The sequence below is a fragment of the Pteronotus mesoamericanus genome, unplaced genomic scaffold (genome assembly GCF_021234165.1).
Source record: "Pteronotus mesoamericanus isolate MK-2021 breed Mesoamerican mustached bat unplaced genomic scaffold, CSHL_Meso_final contig_25, whole genome shotgun sequence".
Classification (NCBI taxonomy): domain Eukaryota; kingdom Metazoa; phylum Chordata; class Mammalia; order Chiroptera; family Mormoopidae; genus Pteronotus; species Pteronotus mesoamericanus.
The window spans coordinates 19,551,387-19,578,086 of NW_026555105.1; the positions used below are offsets into that span (position 1 = coordinate 19,551,387).

General features: G+C 44.9%; 2 protein-coding genes and 1 non-coding gene across 4 annotated transcripts in view; 1 reads left to right on the plus strand and 2 right to left on the minus strand.

Moving 5' to 3' along the window:
* Positions 1 to 7,109, minus strand: part of MAPRE1 (microtubule associated protein RP/EB family member 1) — a 31,647-nt gene extending 24,538 nt beyond the window's left edge. The window contains exons 1-2 of the mRNA XM_054573891.1: positions 7,017 to 7,109; positions 2,414 to 2,537 (exon numbers count right to left, since the gene is read on the minus strand). Of these exons, the coding sequence (XP_054429866.1) occupies positions 2,414 to 2,534 (121 nt within the window). The 5' untranslated portion in view covers positions 2,535 to 2,537; positions 7,017 to 7,109. The remainder of the gene's footprint in view (positions 1 to 2,413; positions 2,538 to 7,016) is intronic.
* A 9,052-nt stretch (positions 7,110 to 16,161) lies between these two features.
* Positions 16,162 to 26,700, minus strand: part of DNMT3B (DNA methyltransferase 3 beta) — a 38,142-nt gene continuing 27,603 nt past the window's right edge. For both annotated transcript variants that reach the window (XM_054573437.1, XM_054573438.1), the window contains 9 exons: positions 26,205 to 26,388; positions 25,575 to 25,659; positions 24,286 to 24,431; positions 23,961 to 24,051; positions 23,478 to 23,626; positions 22,539 to 22,624; positions 19,319 to 19,388; positions 18,474 to 18,592; positions 16,162 to 16,303 (listed from right to left, as the gene is read on the minus strand). In XM_054573437.1, coding sequence (XP_054429412.1) covers positions 16,162 to 16,303; positions 18,474 to 18,592; positions 19,319 to 19,388; positions 22,539 to 22,624; positions 23,478 to 23,626; positions 23,961 to 24,051; positions 24,286 to 24,431; positions 25,575 to 25,659; positions 26,205 to 26,388 — 1,072 coding nt within the window. The remainder of the gene's footprint in view (positions 16,304 to 18,473; positions 18,593 to 19,318; positions 19,389 to 22,538; positions 22,625 to 23,477; positions 23,627 to 23,960; positions 24,052 to 24,285; positions 24,432 to 25,574; positions 25,660 to 26,204; positions 26,389 to 26,700) is intronic.
* On the plus strand, positions 24,492 to 24,615 carry LOC129071043 (small nucleolar RNA SNORA3/SNORA45 family). The gene has a single exon (XR_008529203.1). It is a non-coding gene; the product is annotated as a small nucleolar RNA SNORA3/SNORA45 family (small nucleolar RNA).

Sequence of the window (26,700 nt, forward strand, 5' to 3'; positions counted from 1 at the left end):
CTGAACGCGCCCGATCTCGTCTGATCTTGGAAGCTAAGCAGGATCAGGCCTGGTTAGTACTTGGATGGGAGAAAAATCTCAATTCAAAGCCAGGCTCTGCAATGCATGAGCTATGCCCGGTGGGCAGTCTCCTCACCAAGAGATCTACACTCACCTCCAGGGTCTGCTAGAGAATCAATATCAGACAGCTGTTTTTACATGTGGGCCAGGTCCTACTACTCCAGTTTACAAATGAGGAACCAGAACAGTAAAGGACTCCAAAGTCACGTGGCTCAGAGCAGACTGAGTCCTCGTCCTATCATGGCAACTTCCTGTCTGAGATAAATCTGGAGCCAGATCAGCACATGTACAACTTATCCACACATGAAGAGATCTCTTTTTCTAATTAACTAAGTGAAATATACTTTCAAGTATACTTATTGAAAGAGGTAAATTTTAGGGAAAAATTACTATTGAAAAAGCCAGCTCCAATGAAAACTAGAATGACCTCATCCCTACATTAGTCATAAATCACAGGTCAACAAGTGCTTTAAAAGCCTCAAACAAATAGGGATGTGGTAATGAAACTAAGGAAACTAACAGAAAATGGGCGAAAGGCAGCCCAGATCTAAGGCTAAGAATCTATACCTCTGACTAACAAAGTGACTCATGTTTTAATCAGCATGACTCTTGAGCACCAGTTTTTCAGTGAACAATTCATATAAAGCTTCTCTCTGACCATCTGTAAAATTGAGATTTAGCTTCACAGGAGAAATAACAAGACGAGCAAATGAAACTAAGACCAAGACTAGGACAAAGCTATAAAATAAGGAACTAAAAGCTGAATTTGTTTTTTAAAAAATCATATAGCCCAGGCCAGGTAGCTCAGGTGGCTGGAGCAGCATCCCAATGCACCAGGGTTGTGGGTTCCATCCCTGGTCAGGGCACATACAGGAATCAACCAATAAACGCATAAAACAAGTGGAACAACAAATCAATGTTTCTCTTGTTCTCCTCCCCCACACCTTCCTCTCTCTCTAAAAATCAGTAAACTTTTTAAAAATAATATATATGAGAGCAATAATTTTATATTGATCCAAATGGCAGCAGTTGGTAAAGGAAGAGACTACAGAATGAGTAGGGTACAGGGGTTGTGGAGCATGGGCTGTTGATTTAAACAAAGGTTCAAGTCTCAATTCTGTTCTTGGCTATACGATCCTAGACTTGTTAATCAATTTACCTAAGCCCATTTCCCCCTCTGTAAAATGGGGTTAATACACATCCCTACCTTGTGGAGGTATGTTGAGAATTAAATGAAGAGCATTTATTATTTGAAAAGCATTTACATAATATTACTATCATTATGAGGAGACTCTGAGGATTCTAATTACCCCACAAACAATATAAAAATTTAAGTAGCAGAATATATACACATGTCTTATCTTTCTCTGGCAAATTCTTGACCTTTGTGGTAAATCCAGTTTTGATAACTGGACATATTCCCTATGTGAGGACAGTCAAGGGTAGACAGCTGAAGTCTCAAAAGATAAGAAAGGAGTCTTCAGAGAAAGCAGAAGCTGATTAACACCTTTATGAAAAACAATTACCAAGAACCTAAAGTTCATATCCTTTGAACTAGTCATTCCGTTTTTAGGAATCACTGAGGAAATAAACACAGATTATGGTTGATGTTAAAGGACAGTCAACCTAGCCATAGTCACAATGTAAAAATTATAAACCTAAATGTCCAAAAATTGGGAAGATAGTAAACAACTCTGGCATAGCCATAGAAAGCAACAGTATACAGCCATTACAAATAAGTACTGAGTAATTCCAAGAGAGTGACTGACACGGAAGGATATCTACAATACGAGGTTAAGTTGAAAGACTGCACAGAAAAGTAAAAGAAAACCACCAGACAGTGGTTTTCTCTGAACTACTAGTATTTTTCTTCTTTCTAGTTTTCTAAATGTTATACTATTAGTATACATAAAAACAGAACATCTTTGTGTTTTTTTAAAAATCATTGTTTAAATTTAAAAAATTTCTGTTTAATAAAACTGCGGCTGAAATGGCATTTGCTTGACTTTGGTCTTGGAATAAGAAATGCCACTGATAAACTAATACAGAACTAGAACAATTATAATGATTGTCCTCAAAGAAAACACTCCAAATCTAAATGCCAAAGAGCGTGAATGGGGACTGCAGGCCTCCATATGCAGTCGCTATGGTGGGAGATGATGAACTTGCAGGCAGATGTGTGCTCTTTCTAAGCACAGTTCCTTTCAGAAGTAAAACCAGGGCAAGGCTGAGAAGAAATGGGGTAGCCCTAACATATAGTCTGAACCTGTGGCTTTGCAGTCAGTTACAGACCTGCACATTCCTGAAGGACCTGCAGGCTTTCCTGGGAAAAATTCTAGTGAACTTCTCTTACCTGAGCACAACTGTTCGATCTTTGTCAGATTCAGCTGCAGTGACTCATTAATCCAGGCCAGCATGTCATGTCGACTTAGGTTATCGCTGGTGACTGATGTTGAATATACATTCACTGCCATCTTCTACAGCATGTAAGGAAAAGAGAAGGGTTTGCGTTATTAAGTATGCAAGGAAGCGCAATCATTTCCTTCCTAGAGTAACCCACAGCAGACTTGTGGAAACGCTCAATTTTTAACCCTCATCTTCTTTCCCAAGAGGCCAAATCAGAGACACCAGAACTCCAGCCATGAAACTGGATAAACATGACCTGAAATGAATTGCCCAACAACAGCCAGCCTAAAATCTACATCCCATTTTAATGTAATTGGTATAAAATTTTAAGCTACAATGAACACTAAGTAAAGGGAAGGTTAAATGCGTTATGAAGGGAGGCTGATGCACAAACAAGAATGTTGTCCGTTTAGAAAACATCAGTTCAAGCTTATTTATTAACATTACAATGTTTACAGCAGTATTCTTCCAATGGTGGGCTTTTTATTAATTCCTCTTTATAGTTTCACTATTTTCCAAATCTTCTTTAAGGACCATATCTACTTTTATAATCAAAAGTAAACTTTTCAATAACCTAAGTATTACAAGGTGGTGGCAAATGACCTTATAGTGAGGAATCCTTGTTATTAATTCTCTGTTGGGCCACCTGGAAACAGGAGGGCACCTGAGAGCCTACCAAGCCCCAGGAGTGTGACAAACACTTGTCACTTAACCCTGACAACTCTCTGCAAGGTTCACTTGATTCTCATTTTATAGATGAGGAGAATTGCAACATAAAAACCCTACAAACTGGCAACCAAGCCTGCCCAGCCTCATCATCCACATTCCTTCCCCTGGCCCAGACAGAATATGCTACCCCTCACCCTTCTGTCAGGCTTTGAAATTCATAACACACACACACACACACACACACACACACACACACACACAGAAGAAACACATTAACCTAAAATGCTATTAAATGTGGATGCCATCATCATCCTCATTCAGTCTGCAAATGTTTACCAAGCACTGTCCTAGGGACCAGGACACAGGATAAGCAGGAAAGACAAATGGCTTGTCTGCAGAGTTCATATTCTAGTAGTGAAAAGTCTAGCACGGACCAAATACACAAAACAAATGTCATTTCATACTGACCACTGAGGCAACAGGGGTGGAGGGAATATCATCACGGAAAGCCTCTCTGACAGACATTTGAGCTTAAGAATCAGAAGAAAGATCTGGAAGAACGGGGGCTATAGCCCAGTGAGCAAGAAGAAGGAAGAGCAGGAATAAAAGTGGGAAAAGAAGCAAAGCCAGATCATGTTAGGATTCTGCAGGCCACGGTAAGAAGTTTGGATTTTAGCCTCTGTTAAGTGTTGTCAGGTAGACTCAAACTCTCCTTTAAGTTTGAAAAAGATCACCCCGGCTGCTGGCAGAAAACAGACTGTGGAAGATTTAGGCAATATGAGATAAGGACAGGCCAATCCAGATCTAAATGAAACCTGGGGCAATTACCATGAGGACACACAATTATGAAACACTGGATTTCATAGTGACCTTGACACTTACAATTTTCTGCATTTCATGAGACACCAATTATTACCAATGTGGGGGGTGGGGGGACTTTGCAAATCAGGAACCATCATAAGACCTCATGCTGTCTTGTGGCACTTCATTCTGCGTCCTCACACCCCACACAGCACTTGGCAGAGTGCCTTGCATACAATGAGCGCTCAGTAAATGCTACTTGTTTTCAGGTTGGCAGGACAGTGTTAGAAAAAAATGTATCGATGTAAACTTCTTTCAGAAAGTAAACCTTTAACACTTTTAAAATCTTAAATTCAAATAATAAAATTGTGTTATTATACATGAAGCCAGCACTCTAGGTCCTGACACCACTGGGAAATTAATCCCCCACATTACCACAGTTCTTCATTCAAACCTCTATGATAGGCATTATCATACTGTACTGTCATTATCTCTTCATTTCTGAATGATTCCAGGACCAGATTTGGGCCAGAAGGCAATGTGCTGTATGAAAAGAGATGAGGATTTCAAGCAAGGAAGACCTGGATTTGAACTTGAGGATGTCATTCATTAGTTGTATGACTTTGGGCAAGTTACTTAACTTCAATGCACTGCAGTTATAAGTTCATGCCACTAATCTGTAAAGGGTAAGGTAAGGTTTAAGTGAGGTAAGATACATAAAATACTTGGCATGCTATCTAACACAGAACAGGTATTGGGTCCAGGGCAGGGAGGGACCTTGTCTACCTCATCCTCCTACCTCCAGGGCCCAAAACAGAGACCTGCCACCACCATCTCTCATCTGGACCCACTGCCACAGCGTTCAAATTAGTCTCATTGTCTCAATCTGTTTTTACAAAGCAGTCAATTTTCTGAATCATAAATCAGATCAAGTATCTCCCTGTTTAAAATCCCTGAATAAACGAATAAATGACATGCACACTGTGTACAAAATGCTATTATCAGATACCAAGGAGAGACACGGTTAAACAAAAAACATGGTCCCAGACTGAGCATTTGTAATCTGTTTTGGCAACATTCGTACATACATCAGGTATCATGTATGTCATGCTACCAAAAAATGTAAGCAGCTTGTTAAGCCACATGTGTCTCCTGACCACACCCCAGTTCTGAAAACGTTATGGCCTTTCATCATCATATAATTCAAGCCTCTTTCATTACCAGTACACTAATACCTGGTCCCATGTGTTCCGCAAGCTCTGCATCCACTAATACACGGGGTTAGGCACCCTGTGGATGTGCAATAAACATCCACTGACTTAACCAATTAATTAGCCCTTCCAGGCAATCAAAACAGAGTCCAATCTGTTTCGGAGGAAGCTCACACTTCCTACAGAATGATTCCATTGTTTGGCCTCAATGGAAGACCCCATGATGACCTGCAAACCCCACCCTTAAATGACTCCTTCAACCAGACTTCCAATTGCCTTGAAAAAGCTTCCTTGGGCCTCCCCAGTCAGCTCTCTTCCTTTAGCAGTTCTCCTAGAAGACTCCCAAACTCATTTTGATTCAATGCTAGCTGATAAGCACCCTATTACTTTCAAGACACTGCACTGAGCACTATAGAAAGCTGGGGAGGGAGATGCCACCAGAAAAAAAGCAATGTGCCCCTGGATAAACATCCTCATCTTTCTGGATCACAAATGGCACGCCTGTAAAAGGTGAACAGTATCTTCTGCACAATGTGGCAATAAGGATTAAATGAGAATCTAAGTGAAAACACTTCAGTGAAAACTACATCATGTCCTACGCTCCCTAATGCCAGAAACTGTGCTAGTCAGTCTGACATACCATGACAAAGGACACACTGGTATGACACACACTCTCTAGTTCTGGACTTCAGAGGGGCAGCATAACACGGAGGTTAAGAGCTTGGGATCAGGAATCACAGATGTGAGTTCTGCCACTTGCTGGACATCATAAAGCAAATCACTCCTCTAAGACTCTAAGCCCCTTCATTTATAAAATGAAGATACTATCTCTTAAGAGACAGAGTGCTGTATTAAATGACATAATGCCCCATCAGCCCTTAATACAATGCCTGATACACACCAAGTACCCAATTAGCAAATAATTATTACTAACTACTCTTAGAGCCATACCATTAGAGGTGGATGCCAGGCCTACTGTACCTTCCTTCAATGGGCCTCAGGATCCTCACCCCCCATATTGGGCAGAGGCCAAGCTCTGCCCTGTAGCACCCCAGAGCAACTGTGAGGCAGGAACTGGAAAAGCACTGTTCACATATTGTCTTCCTAGTAGTTACATGAAATTATCTTGTCCATGTATACATTTTCTCATTTCCTGTCTCCCCACCACAATGTAATTGACTTCTGGGGCACAGGCCTTTGCCCTCCTGCTGCTGAGTGGGTAGCCCAGCACTTAGCACAATGCTTAGCACCTAGCAAGCGCTCAAAAAACACCCAGCGAAGAAGTAAGTCCACTGGGTTGGCGTGGTTTCTGTCACTCACTGTGTTAGAACTATCAGTACATAGTATCATCACTGTCCCCATTTCACAGATGAGGAAATTGATGCCTAGAGAGCTTAAAGCACCTGCCCAAAGTCGCATAGCAGGGGAATCGAACCCAGGTTTGAATCAAACCCTGACCTCTTAACCATCAAGCAACGCCGCCTCCTACTGTGGGGGTCCTCAAAGCTCCCAGCAGGACCCACTTCAACCACACATACCCCCTACCCGATCCGGCTACCCCCGAACCTCCCTCCACTTCTGTCTGGGTTCCACAACTCAGCCACGGCCTAGAAGCCTCCATGCGCCGTGGGGCAACCCCCGCTTCCGGCCCGAAGCCCCGCCCCCTCCCCCCGGGAGAAAGGAACGCGCTACCCCCAAGCCCAGCCCGCGCGCGCCGGGTCAAGGCCCCGCCCTTCCCCCCACCCGGCCCGAACAGTACCGCCGTGAGAAGCGACCCGCGCACCGCACGCGAGGCCCGCTTGCGTCTCCCCGGTCGAGGCCCACCCGGCCGACCCCTAACCACCGCCCCGTGCCCGGTAGCTGGCTCACCGGCTCTCGACGGAACCCCGTCCACTGCCCGTGTCCGGCTCCGGTTCCGTCTTCGTCTCGTTCAAACCGTCCGACCCCGCCCGCCCGCGCGATGACCTCACACGCACCCCCCGTTACGCGACTACGTAAAGGCTCGTCATCGCCCGCCGGCTCCTTTTATAGAGACTCGGCGCCCTCTGAGGGCGGAGTCCTGTCTTTGATCGACAGCTGAGACGCCTAAGGCACGAAGAACCGAAGGCGGGGGGAGCCGGGGGAGGGGCGGTGGCGGGGGGTGGCGGGGGGTGGCGGGGGCTGCGGCCACGTGGTCTGCCACAGTCAATGAGATTCTGCCCGGGGCCGGGTGTGACTGCCTAGGAGGTGGGATCCAGTTTACAAATTCTCCCCCGGTAGCTAAAAAAAAAAAAAAATTTGGTTTTACAATGAATTTCTACAAAAATGGGTTATTAAATAAAGATACTTGATAGGGGCTTTGAGGCAAGACTTAAAAATCTCATTTCAGAGACAGGTTCTGTAACCCTATCATCTCCATCCATTTATTTTCTCAGTATGAAATCATCTTGTTTGTTTATGCCTTTTTGTATGCCTTTTCGTAAGTTTCACGGAAGCAAAACTCTTCTCAGTCCTGTTCCACCTGTGTCCTAGTGTCCTATATATATATGGATTCTTAAGAGATTTGCTGAAAGAACAAATTACCCCCACTTTACAGGAGAGGAAACTGAGGCTCACTGAGGTTAATTGACTGACTGGCTCAATATCAGAGGCTGGTCCAGGTTTCAAGATAGTTTCCTGGTCTAGATAACATTGATTCATGTGTTCAACAAATATTTATATTCCCTGGTCAATCAGGTCCTAGGGATTTGATGGTGAGCAAAAACCAGAGAGCCTCTGAGCTCTTAAAGGTTCCAGTCCGGCGGGGGAGGCACAAATCATAAGGGTACAAGTCACTGTTTAATTACAAACCAGACATACTGCTAAGCAGGGGCAGTTTTCAGCGAGAGTGATGGCACCTCAATGCATGGAGTAGGGTCCTGGAGACCACTTCTGGGCCAGGCCTCACCCAGTTAGTTGCTGAAGCCTGAGGAACTGTTTACCAGTCAGTCTGGAGGCATTTCAATATTTAAAATATAAGTACTGCTGGTTGTCTCTCTGGTATGTAGTGCTCCAAGAGTACATCATATTAAGACCTGACCTCACCTGAATACTGTAGGAAGGCTTCCCAGAGCTAACACTTGCCCTAAAAGATGAAATGTCAACCTGGCAAAAAGGTTAGTGTAAGAAAGGGCAAAGAGGAGGATATAGCAAGAGTTCTGTGCCCAAATGATTATAGCAGTAGTAGTAACATTAGCATTTAGTGAATTGATAGGAAGCATGGATAATCAAGAAAAGATTTTCAAAAGCACTTAGGAGTATCTTTACTCCATTATTCATGCTGCATATCAAAATGTGTTACCCTCGTTTGATGCAGGAGGACATTAAGTTTCCAACAGGACATTCCGTTTCCAGCAGGCTAAGTGAATGTTGTCAGTAGCAAAGCCAGCAGATCCGGGTTCAAATCCTGATACTGCTAGGAGTTAGAATTAAATGAGATGTGTAAAGTTCTTTTCTTAATTTTTATTTATTGATTTTAAAGAAAGGGAGAGAGAAACATCAATTTGTTGTTCCACTTATTTATGCATGCGTACGTGCCCTGACCAGGGATGGAAACCACAACCACGGCGTACTGGGAAGACTCTGTAACCAACTGTACTACCTGACTAGGGCTAAGACGTGTAAAGTTCTTCACCACTCCTAGCATACTAGCATGTGCTTAATACATGTGAGTGATTTCTGAGCTCCTTTTGATTTATGTCAATATTTAATTAATGTCAATTATTGTCAGCATTACCTAAAGGCCATTTTGGCTGGGGGGGCAGGATATTAGTGTGGCAGATGAGATCAGTGGAGAAACCCAAGTCAAGAAAAGCATCAAGGGCCAGAGTAGGAGTTTGGGCCAGGTTCTGGAGACACAGTGCATCACAGGAGGTTTCTGAGCAAAGGCCCCCAAAATAAAGTTCATCTCCCTCCCAAGGGACAGCTCCCAGAGAAGCGAGAGAGGGGCACGGGGTCTGCTCAGAGCACATTCTTGTCCCTGAGAAGGTGGCTAATCAGCGCTGTCTGGGTCATATTAAGACTTGCCTCCAAAGGGTCAGAGGGTAAAATGAAAAATATGCATCTTTAAGCAACTTTTTAATATGTAAAGTCATCTCATTATCACAGAAAATGTGAGTCTCCTCTCCAAAAATGAAACAAAACACTATGACTTCAAGGCCTGAGTTTTCCAAATGTATGACAAGTTTCCTTTTTATTTTTTAAATCCTCACCTGAAGATATGTTTATTGATTTGAGAGAGAGAGGAAGGAAGAGAGAAACATTGATAGCAGCCTAACTAGGGATCAAACCCGTAACTTAGGCATGTGCCCTGACTGGGGATCAAACCAGCAACCTTTTTTTTTTTTATTTTTTATTTTTTGGTGTACAGGACAAGTGCTCCAACCAACTAAGCCACCTGGCCAGGGCTACAACAAGTTCCTTGAACTCAAAAATGGTGTTGGAAGGTCTCAACTGCTTTGAGGACCTCAGGCTCATGAAGGAGACAACTACAAAAATAAGGAATTTTAATACAGAGAGCCTTGTGGTAAGATCTAGTCCTCCATCTATCCACAGGGAAGGAGGGCTCAAATTAGGGAATGGCTCCTAATCCTGCTTCAGAATGGGGGCCAAGAAGTCTTCCTGAAAGAGGTGAGAACCACAGGACTAGTCAGGCAAAGGGGAGAAGGCTGTTCCAGCCAGAGAACAGCATGTGTAAAGACTCAGAGTAAGCAGTAACCAACTCTAGTAATGCCAATCACTGTTTTGTTTCTGCAATGCAGAGAGCTCAGGGTGAACCAAAGGCCAGAGAGCAAAGGTAAGTTTTAAGGCCTGAAGCACTAGAATTTATATATACACTGCTGTTTGTCTATTTCACAATTAATCAAAAGTTTAAAAAACAAACCCAAGTGAAATGTGAGATTTGGGAAAGGATACCAGTCAAAATATGTTAATTTATTTATTATATTTATTATTTATTTCTCTTCCCCTATAAAGGCATTATTGGAGCAGTTGGCAAAATGTAAATAAGGTGGATAGACGATAAAGGAATGAATGAATGTACATTACCTGATTGTGATAAATGTACTATAGTTATGTAAAACAATGTTCTGGTCTTTGGGAAATATACAATGAAGGATTTAAGGGTAAAGAGAGATCATGTCTGCAATGTAATATCTCAGGTGGTTCAGAAAAACTACCCATCACCTAAATTCCTCAAATGTTAACATTTTGCCACATTTGTTTTGTCATCCTCTCAAATGAGACTACATCAAACTAAAAAGGTTTTGCACCAACAAAATGAAAAGACAACCTACTGAATGTTTATTTGCCATTGATATATCTGATAAGGAAATAACATCCAAAAATTTTTAAGAACTCATACAATTTAACACCAAAAAAATAAATAATCTAATTAAAAAATGCAGAGTCTAAATAGGCACTTCTCCCAAGAGGACAAACAGATGGCCAATAGACATGAAAAGGTGCTCAACGTCACTAACCATCAGAGAAATGCAAATTAAAACCACAATGAGATATCACCCCACACCTGTCAGAAAGGCTATCATCAATAAATCAACAAACAACAAGGGCTGGTGAAGGTGCGGAGAAAAGGGAACCCTCGTGCATTGTTCGCAGAAATGCAAATTGGTGCAGCCACTGTGGAAACCAGTATGGAATTTCCTCAAAAACTTAAAAACAGAACTGCCTTATGACCCAATGATTCTGCTTTTGGGAATATATCTGTAGAAACCTGAATATATGGACCCCTATGTTCATTGCTGTGTTATTTATAATAGCCAAGATTTGAAAGCAGCCCAAGTGCCCGTCAGTAGAAGAGTGGGTAAAAGATGTGGTACATTTACACAATGGAACATTACTCAGCTATCAAGAAGAAGGAAACCCTGCTTTTTGCGACAGCATGAATGGACCTGGAGAGTATTGTGCTAAGTGAAATAAGTCAGTCAGAGAAAGACCAATACCACTTGATTTCACCTACATGTGGAACCTAATGAACAAAATAAACAAAGTAGAAACGGACTCAGAGATACAGAAAACAGGCTGACAGCTATTTGAGGGGAGGGTGTTTGGGGAGCTGGGTGAAAAAGATGAAGAGATTGCCCTTGCCAGGCAATCAGTTGCCTGGCAAGTTGATTGCAGCATTGTCCTGTACAGTGAAAGTTTGTGGGTTTGATTCCTGGTCAAAGCACATACCTAGGTTGAGGGTTTGATCCTTGATTGGGGCGAGTACAGGAGGCAACCAATTGATGTTTTTTTCTTTCTTGCTCTCTCCCCCAACTCTCTCTCTCTCTCTCTCTCTCTAAAAGCAATGAAAAAACGTCCTTGGGTAAGGATTTTTTTTAAGGGTGAAGGGATTAAGCAAAACAAACAAACAAAAAAACCCCTCATAGACATGTATAACAGTATGGTAATTACCAGAGGAAAAGTAAGGGGAGGTAGAAGGTAGAAGAGGGTAAAGGGGGGGTAAATGGTGACAAAGATAGACTTGACTTTGGGTGGTGAATACACAATACAATATACAGGAGATGTGTTACAGAATTGTACACCTGAAACCTATGTAATTTTATTAACCAATGACACCCCAATAAATTCAATAAAAATTAAAAATAAATAAGAGTAAAATTAAGTAAATCTAAGAAATCCATAAAGTTAACAGAAAGAAGGAAGGAAAGAAGAAGGTAGAATGGATGGAGAGGAGGAGGGAAGGTAAGCCGGAAGAAAGTAAGAAGGGAATTGTCCTGGCTGGTGTGGCTCAGTGGATTGAGTGCTGGACTGCTAAAGCAAAGGGTTGCAGGTTTGATCCCCAGTCAGGGTACTTGCCTGGGTTGCAGGCCAGGCCCCCTCTGTAGGGGGTGCATGAGAAGCAACCTCAACATTGATGTTTCTCTCCTTTTTTCTCCCTCTCTCCCCCCGCCCCTAAAAGTAAGTAATTAAAAATCTTTAAAAATAAAGAAGGGAATAAAGTGAGAAAAATAGGCAAATTGCACCCCAGCCTGCAGAGTAGCAAGTAATTTCAAACTCCAGCAAAACAAGAAACAAAAATACACATACAAAAAAAATTAAAAATGAAATAAATAGATGCAGGTGAGTCCAAGAAGAAACAGGGATAGACTTTGGCTTCATACAACACATTCCACCCCACAATTCCTTTACCACTAACTGCGTGGCATTGCGTTTGTTATGGGACCTCTCAGTCTCAATTCTCCTACCCATTATCGTGGTGATCACAGCATCACTCCAGGGCTGCTGGGAGGGATCTCTAAGAGTAACAATAAAGCAGTTTATTTGCCCAGCATTTAGTACCTGCAAACACTCTTCCATGCACTTCACATACACTGAATCATTTGATTCACACATCAGCCTTAAGGAGTTGATAGCATTGTCCATGTTTTACAGTTGGGTAAACTGAGGCACAGAGGCTATAAATAATACCTAAGGTCACAAGTCAGCAGGGCATGAAGCCAGAATGGGCACCCAGTCTGGCTGCAGAGAGGAATCAAGGCCCAACCTAGGCCTGGAACGGAGTATCACTCAAGAAGCAGCACTTGACAAGTAAACAATAGGAACTTAAGTCCAGTGGGAGGAGACCCTGTCTGTTTGGTGCTGACCCCATCCCCCAGTCAAAGAGCTGTGGAACTGTCCAGAGGCCAGTCCCTGTACCCCCAGGCAAGATCCTATCCACCCGCATACACTCTCCCTAAAAAGGTGCAAGGGGACAAGGGGGCGAGGGGGACGGTGAGGGACACTTCAACACCAGACACTGCTATTGCTATAGCCCAGCTCCTATGAAACACTTGGGGGACACTATCCTCTCCTTCCTTTTTAAGACTTTATTATTAACACATTATTAAATGTTGGATGTTACCATCGCTACTGGCACCCAGTCATTCACACTGCGCTAACGGCTTGCCTTATCACAATACTATCCAATGCAAGTGAGGACTTGCTGCATGCCAGGCACCAAGCAAAATGCTTTACCCAGATCATACCTTTGAGCCCTTGCTCACAGGAGTGATAAGAAGTAGATAGGATTTAGGATTTAGCCTGTTAGAAGTTTAAAAAAAAAAAAAAGGCACTCCAAGAATCACCTGCCCAAAGTGACCCCAGCAACATGCCAGACACTGGATAGAGCTACAGGCAACTAGAAGATTGCTTCAGAAAAGGCCTACATGTGATGCAAAGCCCAACCCATCCCCCAGAACGGAATGTTCATTACATTCTCTCTCCTCTTTGCCACTGAGCCTGGAATCACTCGGATCCCAACCTGGTCATCTTGAGAAACCACAAAAAGAAATGCCTCGCAGAACAAGTTTCCCCCAGTCTGCCCCACAAGCAGACCAAGATACCAAGGGCCCCTCACCTGGAAGTCCTGTCCATCTCCTCTCTTGGGGTGTTGAGGCCGGGGCTGTTTATTTTGCTTCATCCTGTCCTGGCATTTGGTGCAGCACTGTATACAAGATGGCTTAACAGGGAAGCCAAGAAAGGCCCCTGGGAGGTCTCAGCACCTCAGAGAGGAATGCCAGCCTCGCTTGCTAATTGCCAATTGTCTCACCATAGCAACTCACACCTGGGCTGTTCTAGGCCAGCAGCACCTAAAAACATAACTGGCTTCTCATTCTCCACTCCAACTAGGCTTTAAGGCATACGGCTATCTAGGATTATAGCCTATCTTACATATGAAGAAACAGAGGCTCAGAGGTGCCAAGTCCAACTAATGCTCAGCTGATACACTACAAGTGCACCCCCCTTTCCTACACCTTTCTCCCAGGCGTTGGTCAGCTGGCTGACCAACATTAACTTCTGGAGGGGTACTCAAATCTCCATGGGCTCCTTTTCCCTGACCAGGATAGAGGCAGCAAGACATGAGGATTATAGCCTAGTGGGCTTGGGACACCTGGCTCAGTGATCCCAGGTAAACTAAGATTACTTCAGGGAGATGCAATGTTAAGCTTAGAAGAGCAACAAGTACATGCTCCTCCCAAAGAGCTGAGGCCCAGGGCAGCTAAATTACAATCATGGGGCCACTCCCAACTGGTCCTTTCCCTGCGGCCAAGTCCTTTCCCTGAATGTGGCTGAGTGGCAACATAACTTGAGAACCATGGAACAAGGTGCTAGAGAATCCCACAAAGGAATAAAGAACTGGGAGAATCAGCCCCGCGATTTTTGAGTCATTAATCATCTTGACCAGCTACCCAAGAGGTGCAAGAAATTGCCTGGAGATGGCTGTTCTAGACATCAAGATTTTAAATGAACTTAAACACTCCAGGCACCCATTTTGGGAACCAAGGTTTAGAAGAAACCCACTTACTAGCCCATTATGGCTGCTGGACCAGAGGCATGGAATTCTCAGCCCCCGCTCCACTTAACTGAAAACTCGAGGTGGGACCCAGAAATCTCCTTTGAACAAGCCACCCAGGAAATGCTGATATACACTGGAGTTTGGATACCAGGGCCCTAGACTTTGCCTGCTTGGCGTCACCAGGGTATTCAGCACCATGCTTGTTGAATGACTGGATGACCTACTCCAACCACCCACCTTTTCACCTTAGCCAGGCCCTCCCATGCCCCACCCATCTGACCTGCAAAAGAACAAAAGGGACACCAGACTGTTATATAGAAATACTGATTTTAATTCAACATAAAGTAAACTCTAGGCATCTTTCAGCCTAAAAATTAGCAAAACTGTTGAAACAAGGCACAATTTCTCCCCATTCTTGTTATGTGGCTCCAGTTACAAAAAAAAAATTTTATGAAAATGGTAAAACAAAAATAGAAGTCAGATTGTTTTTTTTTAAAAAAGTGTTATTAAAAAATTCCCACAAGACCTGTCAAAGTTATTCCTTATTCTACAAAATAGCACCAGTAAGACTAAAAGGTGTTAAAAACCATTACAATGGCATTTCTGAAATGCAGCTTGTCCGACCTCCTGTTATCCCTAAAACGATTTATCATGGAATAAAAAGACTTTAAAACCTCTGGAGGGAGGGTCGAGTTTTTATTGCAATTTCCCCCTGCAATCTCTAAGAGGAGGGGAATGTGCTTCTGCCCTGGCTTTCACTGCTTCTGAGTTTAGAGAAAGGCTGAGGAATTGGGGTCATACCTCTCATCTGGGGGCACTGTATCTGCGGAAGTCTGGAGGATGCACTTTGGCTGGCGGGGGGGGGGGGGGGGTTCTTACCTAAGCCTCCCTTTTTTGTCCCCACATGGAAAGAGACAGCAAGACGCCATACCTGCCTTTATAATATGTCAGCTTACAACCCAACCCACCCCCTTCCTGAGCTCCCAGGAGGGTTCTATTGCAGTCACCGGGAGGGATTTAGCGAAGGCTGGCCCTGCCTTTGGGTCTGTGGGAAGAAATAACCCTAAATGTGATAAGGTCATCCCTGCTGAAATTATCATTAGTGTGGAAAATACTCAGTGGGTCCCCAGCAGCCAAACCCAGCCCTTTATACTGAGGCCAGGGGAACCTGCTGGGTAAAAATTCAAGCATAACAGAGACATCATTTCCTCTTCTGCCCTAGGAAAAAAGTGTCCTGGCCCCTTAAAATGTCCCTTAGCTACATGTCAAACACTGCACACTCCTGGAAACAAGTTGCCACAGACATTTGAAAAAAAAAAGTCTTGCAGTAACTGTCTCGGGTGACTTTTCAGCCTTAACCTGAGTATTGGAGAGCTGTTGGCACTGTGGTTTTGGTATATTAGCCATTGTTTCTGAGCGGTAAACCCAGGAGGGGGAAAAAAAGCCATCTTTACTAACTACTTCAAGTTTCAAAGTTTTAGGAGAAGACAAAATGAGCACCATGTTTGGCCACTCCAAGCAGCCAGGTTGAATTGTGCGCAAGAAGGTGACACCTTGGGCTCCCCCTGCCAAGAGGGCGTCAGGTGGCTCTGGCGAGGTACATGGTGTGACCCCACACAGTTGAGCTGAGGAAGGGCAGAGCCTGGGTTGCACCTCCTGGGTTTTGGCTCTGCCCTATACACCCCCATGAATAGGGGACTATTCACAGGCAAAGTAGTCCTTCAAGGGGGCGAAGAGGTGTCGGATGACAGGCACACTCCAGGACCTCCCGAGCAGCTTCTGGCGGGCCCCACGGCCCATGTTGGACACGTCCGTGTAGTGTACGGGAAAGCCGAAGATCCTGGGGGGCACCAGAGTAAAAAGACAGGGAGTCAGAAGCGCCACGTCCAGCGTGCTCAGCGCCTCTGGGAGACCCTCACCGCGGCCAGCGCAGCACTGCTTTCTGCCCTTCGTCCAGGCCCACCGGGCCTCCAGGGGAGGCCTCTTTTTGGGGGAAGGCACTATTTTTTTCCCCTACTTAATTTTTATTGTCATTAATTTCAAACTTCTAGAAAAGTGACAAAAATAAAGTAGAACAAAGAATACTTATGCACCCCTTACTCAGATTCATTGATTGGCAACATTTTACCCCATTTCCTTATCATTTGTATGTGAGCCCTCTCCCTACCCCAGAGGACAGCTATACGCAGTTCTTCAGAACACAGATGTTACCAATGAGGGCATGGCTCCTCCATGAGGGCACCTGTTAAGTGCTTCCCAGCAGTACTGCCATGCTCCTGGCACATAGGTGGTGCTCAGCGGACCTTTCTCAAATGAATGAATGAACAAAGGAATGAGTGCCAAGACAGCCAGCTAGAAGACAAAGGTGTACCTGTCTTCAAACCACAAGATGTGAGAACTTGGACAATTTCGTTATTAGGAACAAAGACACCTGCAAAAATGAACCTTATTTTCAATCACTGGATGCTCAGGCAATTTGCCTAAGCATACTGAATGAAGCATCCATCCTGCATTCTCTTTCTCTTTTCAAACCCAGTTGCTGGATCAAGAGCCAGGCTGGACTCTTAGTTAATGGCAGATGGCAACCAAATATACCAAGACCCTCCTGTGTGGGATGTTTACCAGGCCTGGTAAGAGGTTACAGATACACTGGACCTTAGTCTTACGCAGGTTTGCCATCTGACACTAAAAATGACACCAATGGGCCAATGCTGAGTGGGTATTAAGAAACAGGCGAATCTGCAACACCTCAGGGCTCTGTCTTAATTTGTCTACATAATGATAGCCATCTGCTCCAACACGTGTGTCACAGGGCTGGCCCAGCACGTTAGGCTTGAGTCTCAAAACACAGTTAATCCAGGAACCACATGAGGGTTAGGGATGCTGAACCACCCCCCACCTCCATGCAGTCAAAAATCCAAGCATAACTTTGAGTCTCCCAGAATATAACTACTGGTAGGATTCTGTTAACCAGAAGCATGACTGATAACATGAACAGCTGATTTGTTTATTTGGTGGTAGTAAGTGATAAAATAACACAAGGATCTACATAAACTTTATTCACTTATGGCATATGTAACTTTTTCTTAATCTTTTCAATATTTCTAGACTACATGATTCATCTGTGAGCTTTTTCCTATTGTCACAAATCTCCAGAAAATTTTCCAAAATACTTATTGAAAAAAATCCGCATACAAGTGGGCCCATAAAGTTCATACCTGTGTTGTTCAAGGTCCACTGTACAGAATAATCCACAGCACAAGTGGGCACAGTTTCCCAGTTTGTTTCTACTAATTAGAACTTCTATACTGAGAAAACTACTGTTTAGTAAAGAATAAAACTAGTTGTAGAACTGAAATATCAGGAATGAAAACACTCAGTATCAAATCCTGCAAGACATAGCCAAAAAATGTAGAGAGGAATACTCAAAGCCCTTCTTACATTTTTAACAAAAATATTCTAACAAAAATAAGAACAAAATTAACAAGAAAAACAAAAGGAATGGGAAAAAAAAATTGAAACCAGAGTAGGAAAACTGAAATGTAAGAGCTGGTCTTCTGAATCAAAATCGATAAGCTACCAACTTAGCCAAACAGAGAAGGCACACTGTGGCTAAGCAGGAAGCAGCTACAGAAGAGTAACTTGGCAGAAGGAATCTTCTGAGAAAGAGCAATGGCATGTCAGTGGGGTTTTCTTTAGCTCGTTGCTCTTACATCCTACAGTCCCAGCATGTTGGGGCAGGCAGACATCAGGCCAGTGCAGCCCATAGACAGATGGTGCTATCTAATGACCTCATATTTCAGATTCCTCCTCACCACCACCCTTCTGCCATATCTGTTAAGAAATAAGGACAAACTCTGAAGAGGTATTACTCCCAGCCCTACTAACACAGAAGGTCAGCGGGCCCATGTAGAATGAGGCAAGAAGCCCATTTGTGCTGCTGGCCTTAACCACATTTCTTCCCTTTCTCTGTCTGCATTGTTTCCCTCTCCACATGCAGCCTCGCTCACCTTTCTAGCTCAGTGCACCACAAAACATCTTCTTTGCCATTCATGACAACAGGGAAAAGTTGGTTTTTCCCCTGTCTGATCGAGTTCGACTTGGTGGTTATTGTCTGTACTTTCTTTAACTGGAGAACAAAATGACATCATGGAGTGAGCACAGAATGAAGGGTTCTGGGTTGAGTCAAGGCTCAGACGCACCTAGGAAAGATGGGGGCGGGCGTGCGACGGTGGGGAGAGAAGGTGGCAGGTCTGGGCTCCCAGAAGGAATAAGAAAAGGAGAGTTGGAAGGATAAGAACATTTTGTGCTTCCCACAAACACCAAGAAGTTAAGGCACAGGAAGGACCAGCCTCAGAGAGAACAAGAGATAAAAATGTGATCGAGAATGAGATCACATGGGTGCCAAAGAGAACACCAGAATTACTGATCAAGCAAGGTTAAGCCAAGTGTAAAAATCCACCCAAGATTATGGAGAATGGTCAACCAAACCAGGGTTTTGATGAAGCTTAGCTAATTGTAAACATTTAGAATTAAGTTTATGGACATGTTAATATAATTATCTATGACTTGCCAGCAAGACAATTTTTTCCTTTGGCAAAGGCATTTACTCATTTCTTGGGAGGACCAGCTGAAATTGTCTGTGTCTCTATGGTGTGTGCATTCACAATTGGAAAATCTAGTTGCCTTTTCTCATATGGTGATTATTTGTTTATCAAGGATTTCTCCTACTCTGTTCTTGAGAGAGGACAGAACAATTATGTAAGGAAAGAAGCCCAGCACCAGGGAATCACATGGGGGGAGAGGCAGGAACAACTGACACCCAGGTCAAGTCCCCACTGTGACCACATCTTACCTTTGCTGTCCTATTGAACTCCAAGCAGTCCTGCAGCTCGAGTTTATCATTCTTTGATGCTATCACAGGCCTGGGAACAGCCAAAACCCATTACTTTCTACCGCCTGTTAATGGGCCTCAGCTAGGCACCTCTCAAGGTGGGAGGGAGGGCCTAAGGCTGCAAAATGCGCTCTGGCAATGGACTTGCTACAAATACACAATGAAAATCATCTCGGCATGAGCACAGCGCTGGGTGCCAAAGCTAAGGACAGACTAGACCCTTGAAGGGGCAAGCCTAGTGTCTAAAAATGAATGCTCCCCTGTCCCAAATTTTAATATTTCTCAAAACCAGATTCCCAGTGAGTAGGGCAGAATGGGGAAAGCACACTGAAGAGTCAGCATCCCAGCCGCACTGCTGAGTGAGGACCTTGGGCAAGTTACACTGGACAATGTGTCTCAGGAGCTTGGATTAGATCTTTGTGGGACTACCTGCAACAATGAGCATTTCAAAGCCACCACTTGATGGCTTACTGCTGGGGATGGAGCCACAGGAGGCCGAGGACTAAAAAATAGTGGGTGCAGGGAGGAAGGATAGGAGGTGGTTCACAAAGCCCTAATTACCCTTGTAACTTTCACCATCAAACCTGCAAATGCAGAGAGCAAACCAGTGCCCAGAAGGGGGAAAGAACTTTAGAAAAAGAATGGTTGAGCAGCTACAGAGCAGAAACCATGAAGAGCTCTGAATGCAGTTGATCAATACCGGGCAGCTCTTGGGTAAGGAACTTCAAGGTCACAAACAAACCAGACCTAATAATGGAAACGGTGCCCCTAAGAAGGCCCATTGAATCATACCAAACATTCCGCAGATCAGTGATTATCAACCTTTTTCATTTCGTGGCACATATAAACTAAATGCTAAAATTCTGCAGCACACCACAAAGTATATTTTTTACCAATCTGACCCTCCCCAAAAAAGGCATTATTTTAATTCATTCACACCATATGAATACTGTTGTGTTGGCTGTTGTCATTTTTTTTTTTTTTTTTTTACAATCTTAGGAAGAAGAGGTCAGTGCCCCTGATAAAAGTCAGGTGTATGGCATGTTTTATAAATTCTTGCAAGCACTCCAGTGTGCTTCTTATGGCGCACTGGTTGAAAATCCCTGCCTTAGGTTCAGAGTTTTCCTTGACCTTACCTTCCACATCTCCATTCCCAGATCTTCCTGTGAACCCAAGGGAGCCGAGGGGCCTGGGGAAAAGGACACAGCCTAGACCTACCTATGCTGATTCTAGGATTTAGATCTAAACAAACTAAGGCTTTTCACCTATAGGCTGGACTAGCCTCTGTGGCCCCTGGTTCATGCTGAGTCAATACTCTAGAACCCTGCAGAGCCGGCTACAGTGCTACAGCTTGGTTCTTATCACAACGCAGGCAGAAAACTTTGTGGCATCTTTGCTGAGTCTTCTTTTCATCTTAACACCACAGCACTTTCTATGCATCAGCGAATCCTGTAAGTCCAACAATCACATTATCTAGAATCTGATCTCTCCCGCTAAGTTCCACAGAACTCCCTGGAGTTGCAAGCCCCTGGGATGCATTGTGTATACAAATGGTACCCACTGGGGCACCACACAATAATCAGTCAGCTCTGTCCTCTGAACCACCATCTCATGTTTCTCTCCATTTCTGCCCTCATCCCACCATCATCTATTCTACCAGAAACTACCATGAATTTAGGAGAAGACTCATCAGCTTCAATGTCCTGTGAATTCAAGTAAATCTAAGTGGTACCATGACCCATAGACCCTCCATAACTTGGTCCATATTCTGCGTTCTGTCCTCCCCTCCCAGCCTTCCCCTAATAAGGTACACTGTTCCCTGAACTGGTCTATAAATTCCCTGCCACACTCTCTTACCCTCTTTTTTTTTTTTTTAAATCCTCATCTGAGGATATGGTTTTTTATTGATTTTGGAGAGAGAGAGGGAGACAGACACACAGACAGACAGACATCGACATAAGAGAAACAGCAATCAGTTGCCTCGCATACATGTCTGACCAGGGATCAAACCTGCAACCTTTTGGTGTGTGGGATGACACTCCAGCCGAGCCACCCAGTCAGGGCCCTTACCCTCTCCTCTTCTTTTTTCCTAGAATGTTCTCTGAAATAACTGTGGTTCATTCCTACATTCAGGTCCTTGCTGGAATGAGAAGCCTTCCCATCAACTCTCCCAATGCACCCTCTCCAGGCATGACCCTGAAATCATTTACTGTCTTCTCTACGCATCCCCATTAGGATGTCAACTCCATGAGACAAGATGTAAATCTGATGTGTTAACCACTAAACTGGGAGCAGGTACGATGGGGACAGCCACCGAGTGAGAGCTCAAGTGTTGACTGAATGAACCCGTTTCACCCTGAACATGGCACCGCACCATTTGACTGAGTAATTAGCCAAATTAAAATGCAAGAAACCAAACAAACAAACAAACAAAATCCTCCAAGCTACTCCAGTACCTTCTTGCCTCTGTCTACATTTTGCTAAATGTCAGAATTAATGCTTGAAAAACTTCCTGCTAAAGGAGAATATTTTTAACTTAACTCATTTGCAAGTCTGGAATGTCACATTACCATCACATTTTGGATCTTAATTAGCATACCACACATCCCTGAAACCATGTAGAGAAGGTAATTAATCCTCTGGAACTTGCTTTGATGAAAAATTGGGAAAAGCCCTCAGTTAAGAAAGAGCAAGGGAGACAGGCTTTGGGTGACCAACGGTCATCTCAGCCCTGCCAACTGCTTGGTCGCCACAGGCTGGTCCGGGGGTTACTTCATCTCAGGGAGAAAGGCATGTCAACAATCTCCTTCCATCTCAAAACAGGACAAGCAACTGGGAGAAGAGGTGGGCTATAGAGGATCAGCATCTCTGGCTGAGAAGAAAGCCATCTACTCCAGCACAAGGCATCGTAAGAACCAGGACCCTGGGCAGAGCAGGAAACCAGTTGGAGCAGATGGAGGCATCTTGGCCTGAGATTCCCAGGTGGTTGTACATCTTAACAGATGTCAATCCATAACACCAGGGGTTGGTCTGAAGCCCAGGGTGGGGCCATTTCTCGGCAGAGCCAGCTCCTAGGAGACCTGAGCCCGTATCTGTCTCACAAGAGTAAACCTATCAGGGCTCACACCGTTAGCTGCATTTCACTTGGCTGTTACCTGCCCCACTCGGAGTCCCTTGTTACCTGTTCATCCCAGGCAGGTTGCCCCAGAAGTAGCGGGCCCGATGAGCAGCAGACACTTTGATGGCATCAATCATCACTGGATTACACTGCAGAGAGAGAGAAAACAGCTGGCTGCTGGGAACCCACATCAGAATCCAGGCAGCAGCCAGAGAGAGGGACTTAACCTGGGCAGGGGACAGGGCTGCTCCCTGCTACAGAAAGCAGATTCCCAGTAAGATCTGGCTGGGGGTCCAGCCAAGGGATCAATTTCCATATTAGTGTTGAGGAAAGAGACCAGATCAGACCTGTAGTTCTGAGAAGGTATGCCCTGGGGCATGCCAGATTGTTACAGAACGTACAGGTGGCAAAAACAGCTCAAAACACAATCCAGCAAGTCAAGCTCCAGGTTGTGGGAATAGTGTTGGCAAAATATGCCCTGGCAGATGGGTGACAAAAAATGTGCCACCCATCTGCCAGGTTCACACAACATGAGAGAACTGGCCAGCTCTATAACCTCTCTAGCAGAACTTAAGCTGTAAAGCTTTGGGGAAAATTAAATAAGGAACGTGTATAAAAAGTATTTACTACAATGCTTGATGCACATTAAGAAGTGGATAATGAGCTTGCCTGTGGCCCTAAAGAAGCAGTTCTTGGGCCAAGGACGAGAAAAAATTCCCCAGAGTGAAAATGCTTAGTCAAATCTCATGAAGCCTCTAAAACTAAGTGATGGTTGCATGATCTGACTTCAGTGGGTTCAGGGTGAACTTAGAGATCAAATCTTTTTTCGAAAATATTTGAACTAAAAGAGACTGAACAAAAGAGAATCAACACGCCTGACTCCATTACTCTCGGATCTAGCCAACCCTGTCAAAAACCCAGCAATTATTCCCCGCATGGAAACACCTGCCAACCCTTCCCCCACCGTGTAGTCTTGACAACTGGGACCCTAGATCCCCTCACCTCCAGGAACCGAGAGATGTCCCTCTTGTCGCCAACCTTCATGGCTACCACATTCTCAAACATCCAGAAGAAGGGTCGGTCCTCACCCTCCTTGGGGCGTGAGTAATTCAGCAGGTGGTAGAACTCGAAGAAAAGTCGGCCTGTGCCCTCTGAGCCCACAAAAGAAGATGGATGGCTGGGGTCACACCCATCAGCCCACCCCTCTCCACGCTGAAACAAACGGGTTCCCGGCAATCGCATGACTGAGGGGGCACCCTGGAGCCCCTCCACGGGCAGTCCTCCAAACTACGGACACAGGCACCAAGCAGTGCAGTATTATTAAGTACCTCTGAGGATGGAGGATTCACGATGCAGCATGGACGGGGACAACAGGTGACAGTGGCCAGAAGCAAAGAGCTCCTTCGCGGCCACTCCCAGACCAGCCAGAACTCAGGAGACATATAGGGTGGTCTCCTTAGGAGACCAAAATGAAGGGATACTCACCGTACAGGCCTTTCCTGGCAGGGTTCACATTTGAGAGATCATTACATGGGCTTCCACCAATCACCAAGTCAAAGGGGCCCCATTCTTCAATCTGGGAGATAAAAATAGTCAATCTCAGGGAAGAGAAGGGAATAAGGATGGAGGAACTGACAGCCTGGGTTCCAGGTAACCTGTCAAGAAAGGGTGCCTGATGTGACCACAGGTTCTGTTTCCCCACGCCCCTGGGCCCACAGAAGGGGCGGGCACAGCTGCCAGGACGCGTGGGGCTCGGGGCCTGGCGGAGGCGAGGGTGTCACAGAGTCCCAGGGGTGCAGGCTGCACTCACATTTTTTTTTGTGATGTTCCTGACGTCATTCACATATTTGATATTGCCTTCGTGCTTAACAGTGCCAACAGCAATGGACTCTTCACATACTTCAGAAGCGACGTACTTTTCTACTTTGATGCCCAGTTCTCTGAGGACCAAGTACCCTGTTGGGGAGACAGAAAATGCACTCAGGGTCATCCTGCCTTCAGTGATTGTAAGTCCAATCCGAGACTTAGACCATGTCACCTATTGCCTTAGTGTGCTAAAGTCCTCGGAGAGCAACAGCCGACCTTATTCACGGACTCCGGCCCCTCTATGGCATAGTCAGTCACCAGGTTAGTGACACGCATATAAAAATAAAAATAAATAAGTAAATAAGAGCTTAGACCATGTAAATAATTAAGTAAATAAGAGCTTAGATCCAACAAAGACATGGTAACTCTCAAGTGACCCATGCAGATGGCACAGAAACTGCAGAGGACACACCAGGCTCTCCAGGGTGCAGGAGTTTGTGAAGAACATATGTCGTTATCAACTGGTACAGCCCAGTTAGGACCTATTAAAACTGAGAGGTCTGCAGCCAATGTCCCAGCATAATCGAACACAGATACTAGGACAGGGATCTTCACCAAACCCGTGTTTATTACATTACCTCAGAGTCTGGGGAAAATGACCACATACATTTTCTACTGTGTTTTACCTGTGCCAGCATACACAGGTCTTTAAGACCCAACAGTGTGGGGAAAAGAAGCAGCTGGTCATTAAAAGCTGTCAGTGTTTTAGGCAGGTGGACATATACAAGTACCAATGAGGCCATGAGGCTAAGCACATAGTAGCTCATTTCCACTGCTTCCCACTCTAGTAAAATGGAGGTATTCCTAATAATACATCTAAGGGCACTTCTGAGGATTAAATGAGTTCAATCAGGTAAAGCTCCCAAAGATGACATGCATGTGGGATATGCTCATTCTATAAATGTGGAAACCAGGGGAATGGAGATAGTAATAGGAGGAGTCGTCTATTAATCTCTAATATACCTACGCTTATGGAATACAAAAACTTTCCAAGGTGCCTGCACATAATAAAAAAATAAAATGAAACAGCTGAAATATGAAATATACATAACTTTAACAAGGACCAAGAGGGCCAGGTAGGTGAAATAAATAGTGGAGAGATTTAAGGAGAGAAACAAGAAGCCAGTGGTTTTCTCAGAACAGGTAACAGACAGATAATCCCAAGAGTCTTGCTTGGCACTGAGGACAGACACCTGGACCAGGTGAGCAGCCCAAGGTGAATTCCGAACTCACCTGTGGCAATCCCATCAAAGAGGGACAAGACTCGAATGGGCCGCCTTCGGGCTGCAGGAATCGCAGGGTATAACTTGGGGGCTTCCTGCCAGGTTAGAGAAGGTTATGGAGGTCATGGAAGTGAAGGTGCCAGGGGAGGGGAGGGACAGCCTCAGGGAGAGGGGTGAGTTGCCCTTGCTCTGATGGATTCTAACCCTGTGTTCTCCCATTTCTTAGATGGGATCCCCTCACAAGCTTTGGCACAGAGTGGCCATTCTATCCTTAAGATGTGGAAGGCAGAGGCTTTAAGAGACAAATGCACACACACGCAAGGACATGTCACCCTGCACAGGAATGACCTGGGACCCACCACACAGACCTGAAAAGTCCACTCCTGCTAATTAAATTGTTAGTCACAGGCTTCTCCTTCAGCAGGCCCTTGAAAATATGTGGGAGAGGAGGAAAGAGCACTAGAGAAGCCTGAGGACTGTGCACAGAACGTGCCAATTAGCTGGGTCTCTCAGGTCTGAGGTGCTCAGTCAGTCATTTGTACATGGGACTTTCCATGAATTCTTGTCAACAGACTTCCAGAGCGTTCCAGGCACGACAGTCTGGAGTGGGTGGTGCTGGGCAAAGGAGCCTGTGGCTTACATATTCGAGACCCGTGTCGCTGGTAAAGAAGGACTGCAGGCGCACATTCCAGTCCTTCCGGCGCTGCAAGACCCCATGACAGCGCTGAGGGAGGCACATGTAGCAGCTCCAGGGCTCCTGCAACTTGGCATCTGCTGCTGTGCCTGTGCCCACCAGCACCTCCAGGCACTCCACACAGAAGCACCTGTGCCCGGGAGCAGAGAGAACGGAGGCCTTTGGCATCAGGTCTTCCTCCTACGTACCCACCCTACTTCCCCAGGTAGATGGCAATGCACAGCCTGAAACCTTCTCGGGAACCCAGTTGCTCCTCCGCAAGGGCCAGAAGGTCCTATGGTGTGATGCGGGCTACACTAACATTTTCCTTCGATACCTGTGCACCCTCAGGCCACAGGCTCTGCACAGGAATGATGTTTCCCGAGAGAAATGGCTAATCTCCAGGAAGCCTTGCACACCCTGCCCCCCACCCTCAGACATTCCTGTCTTAGACAGATGACAG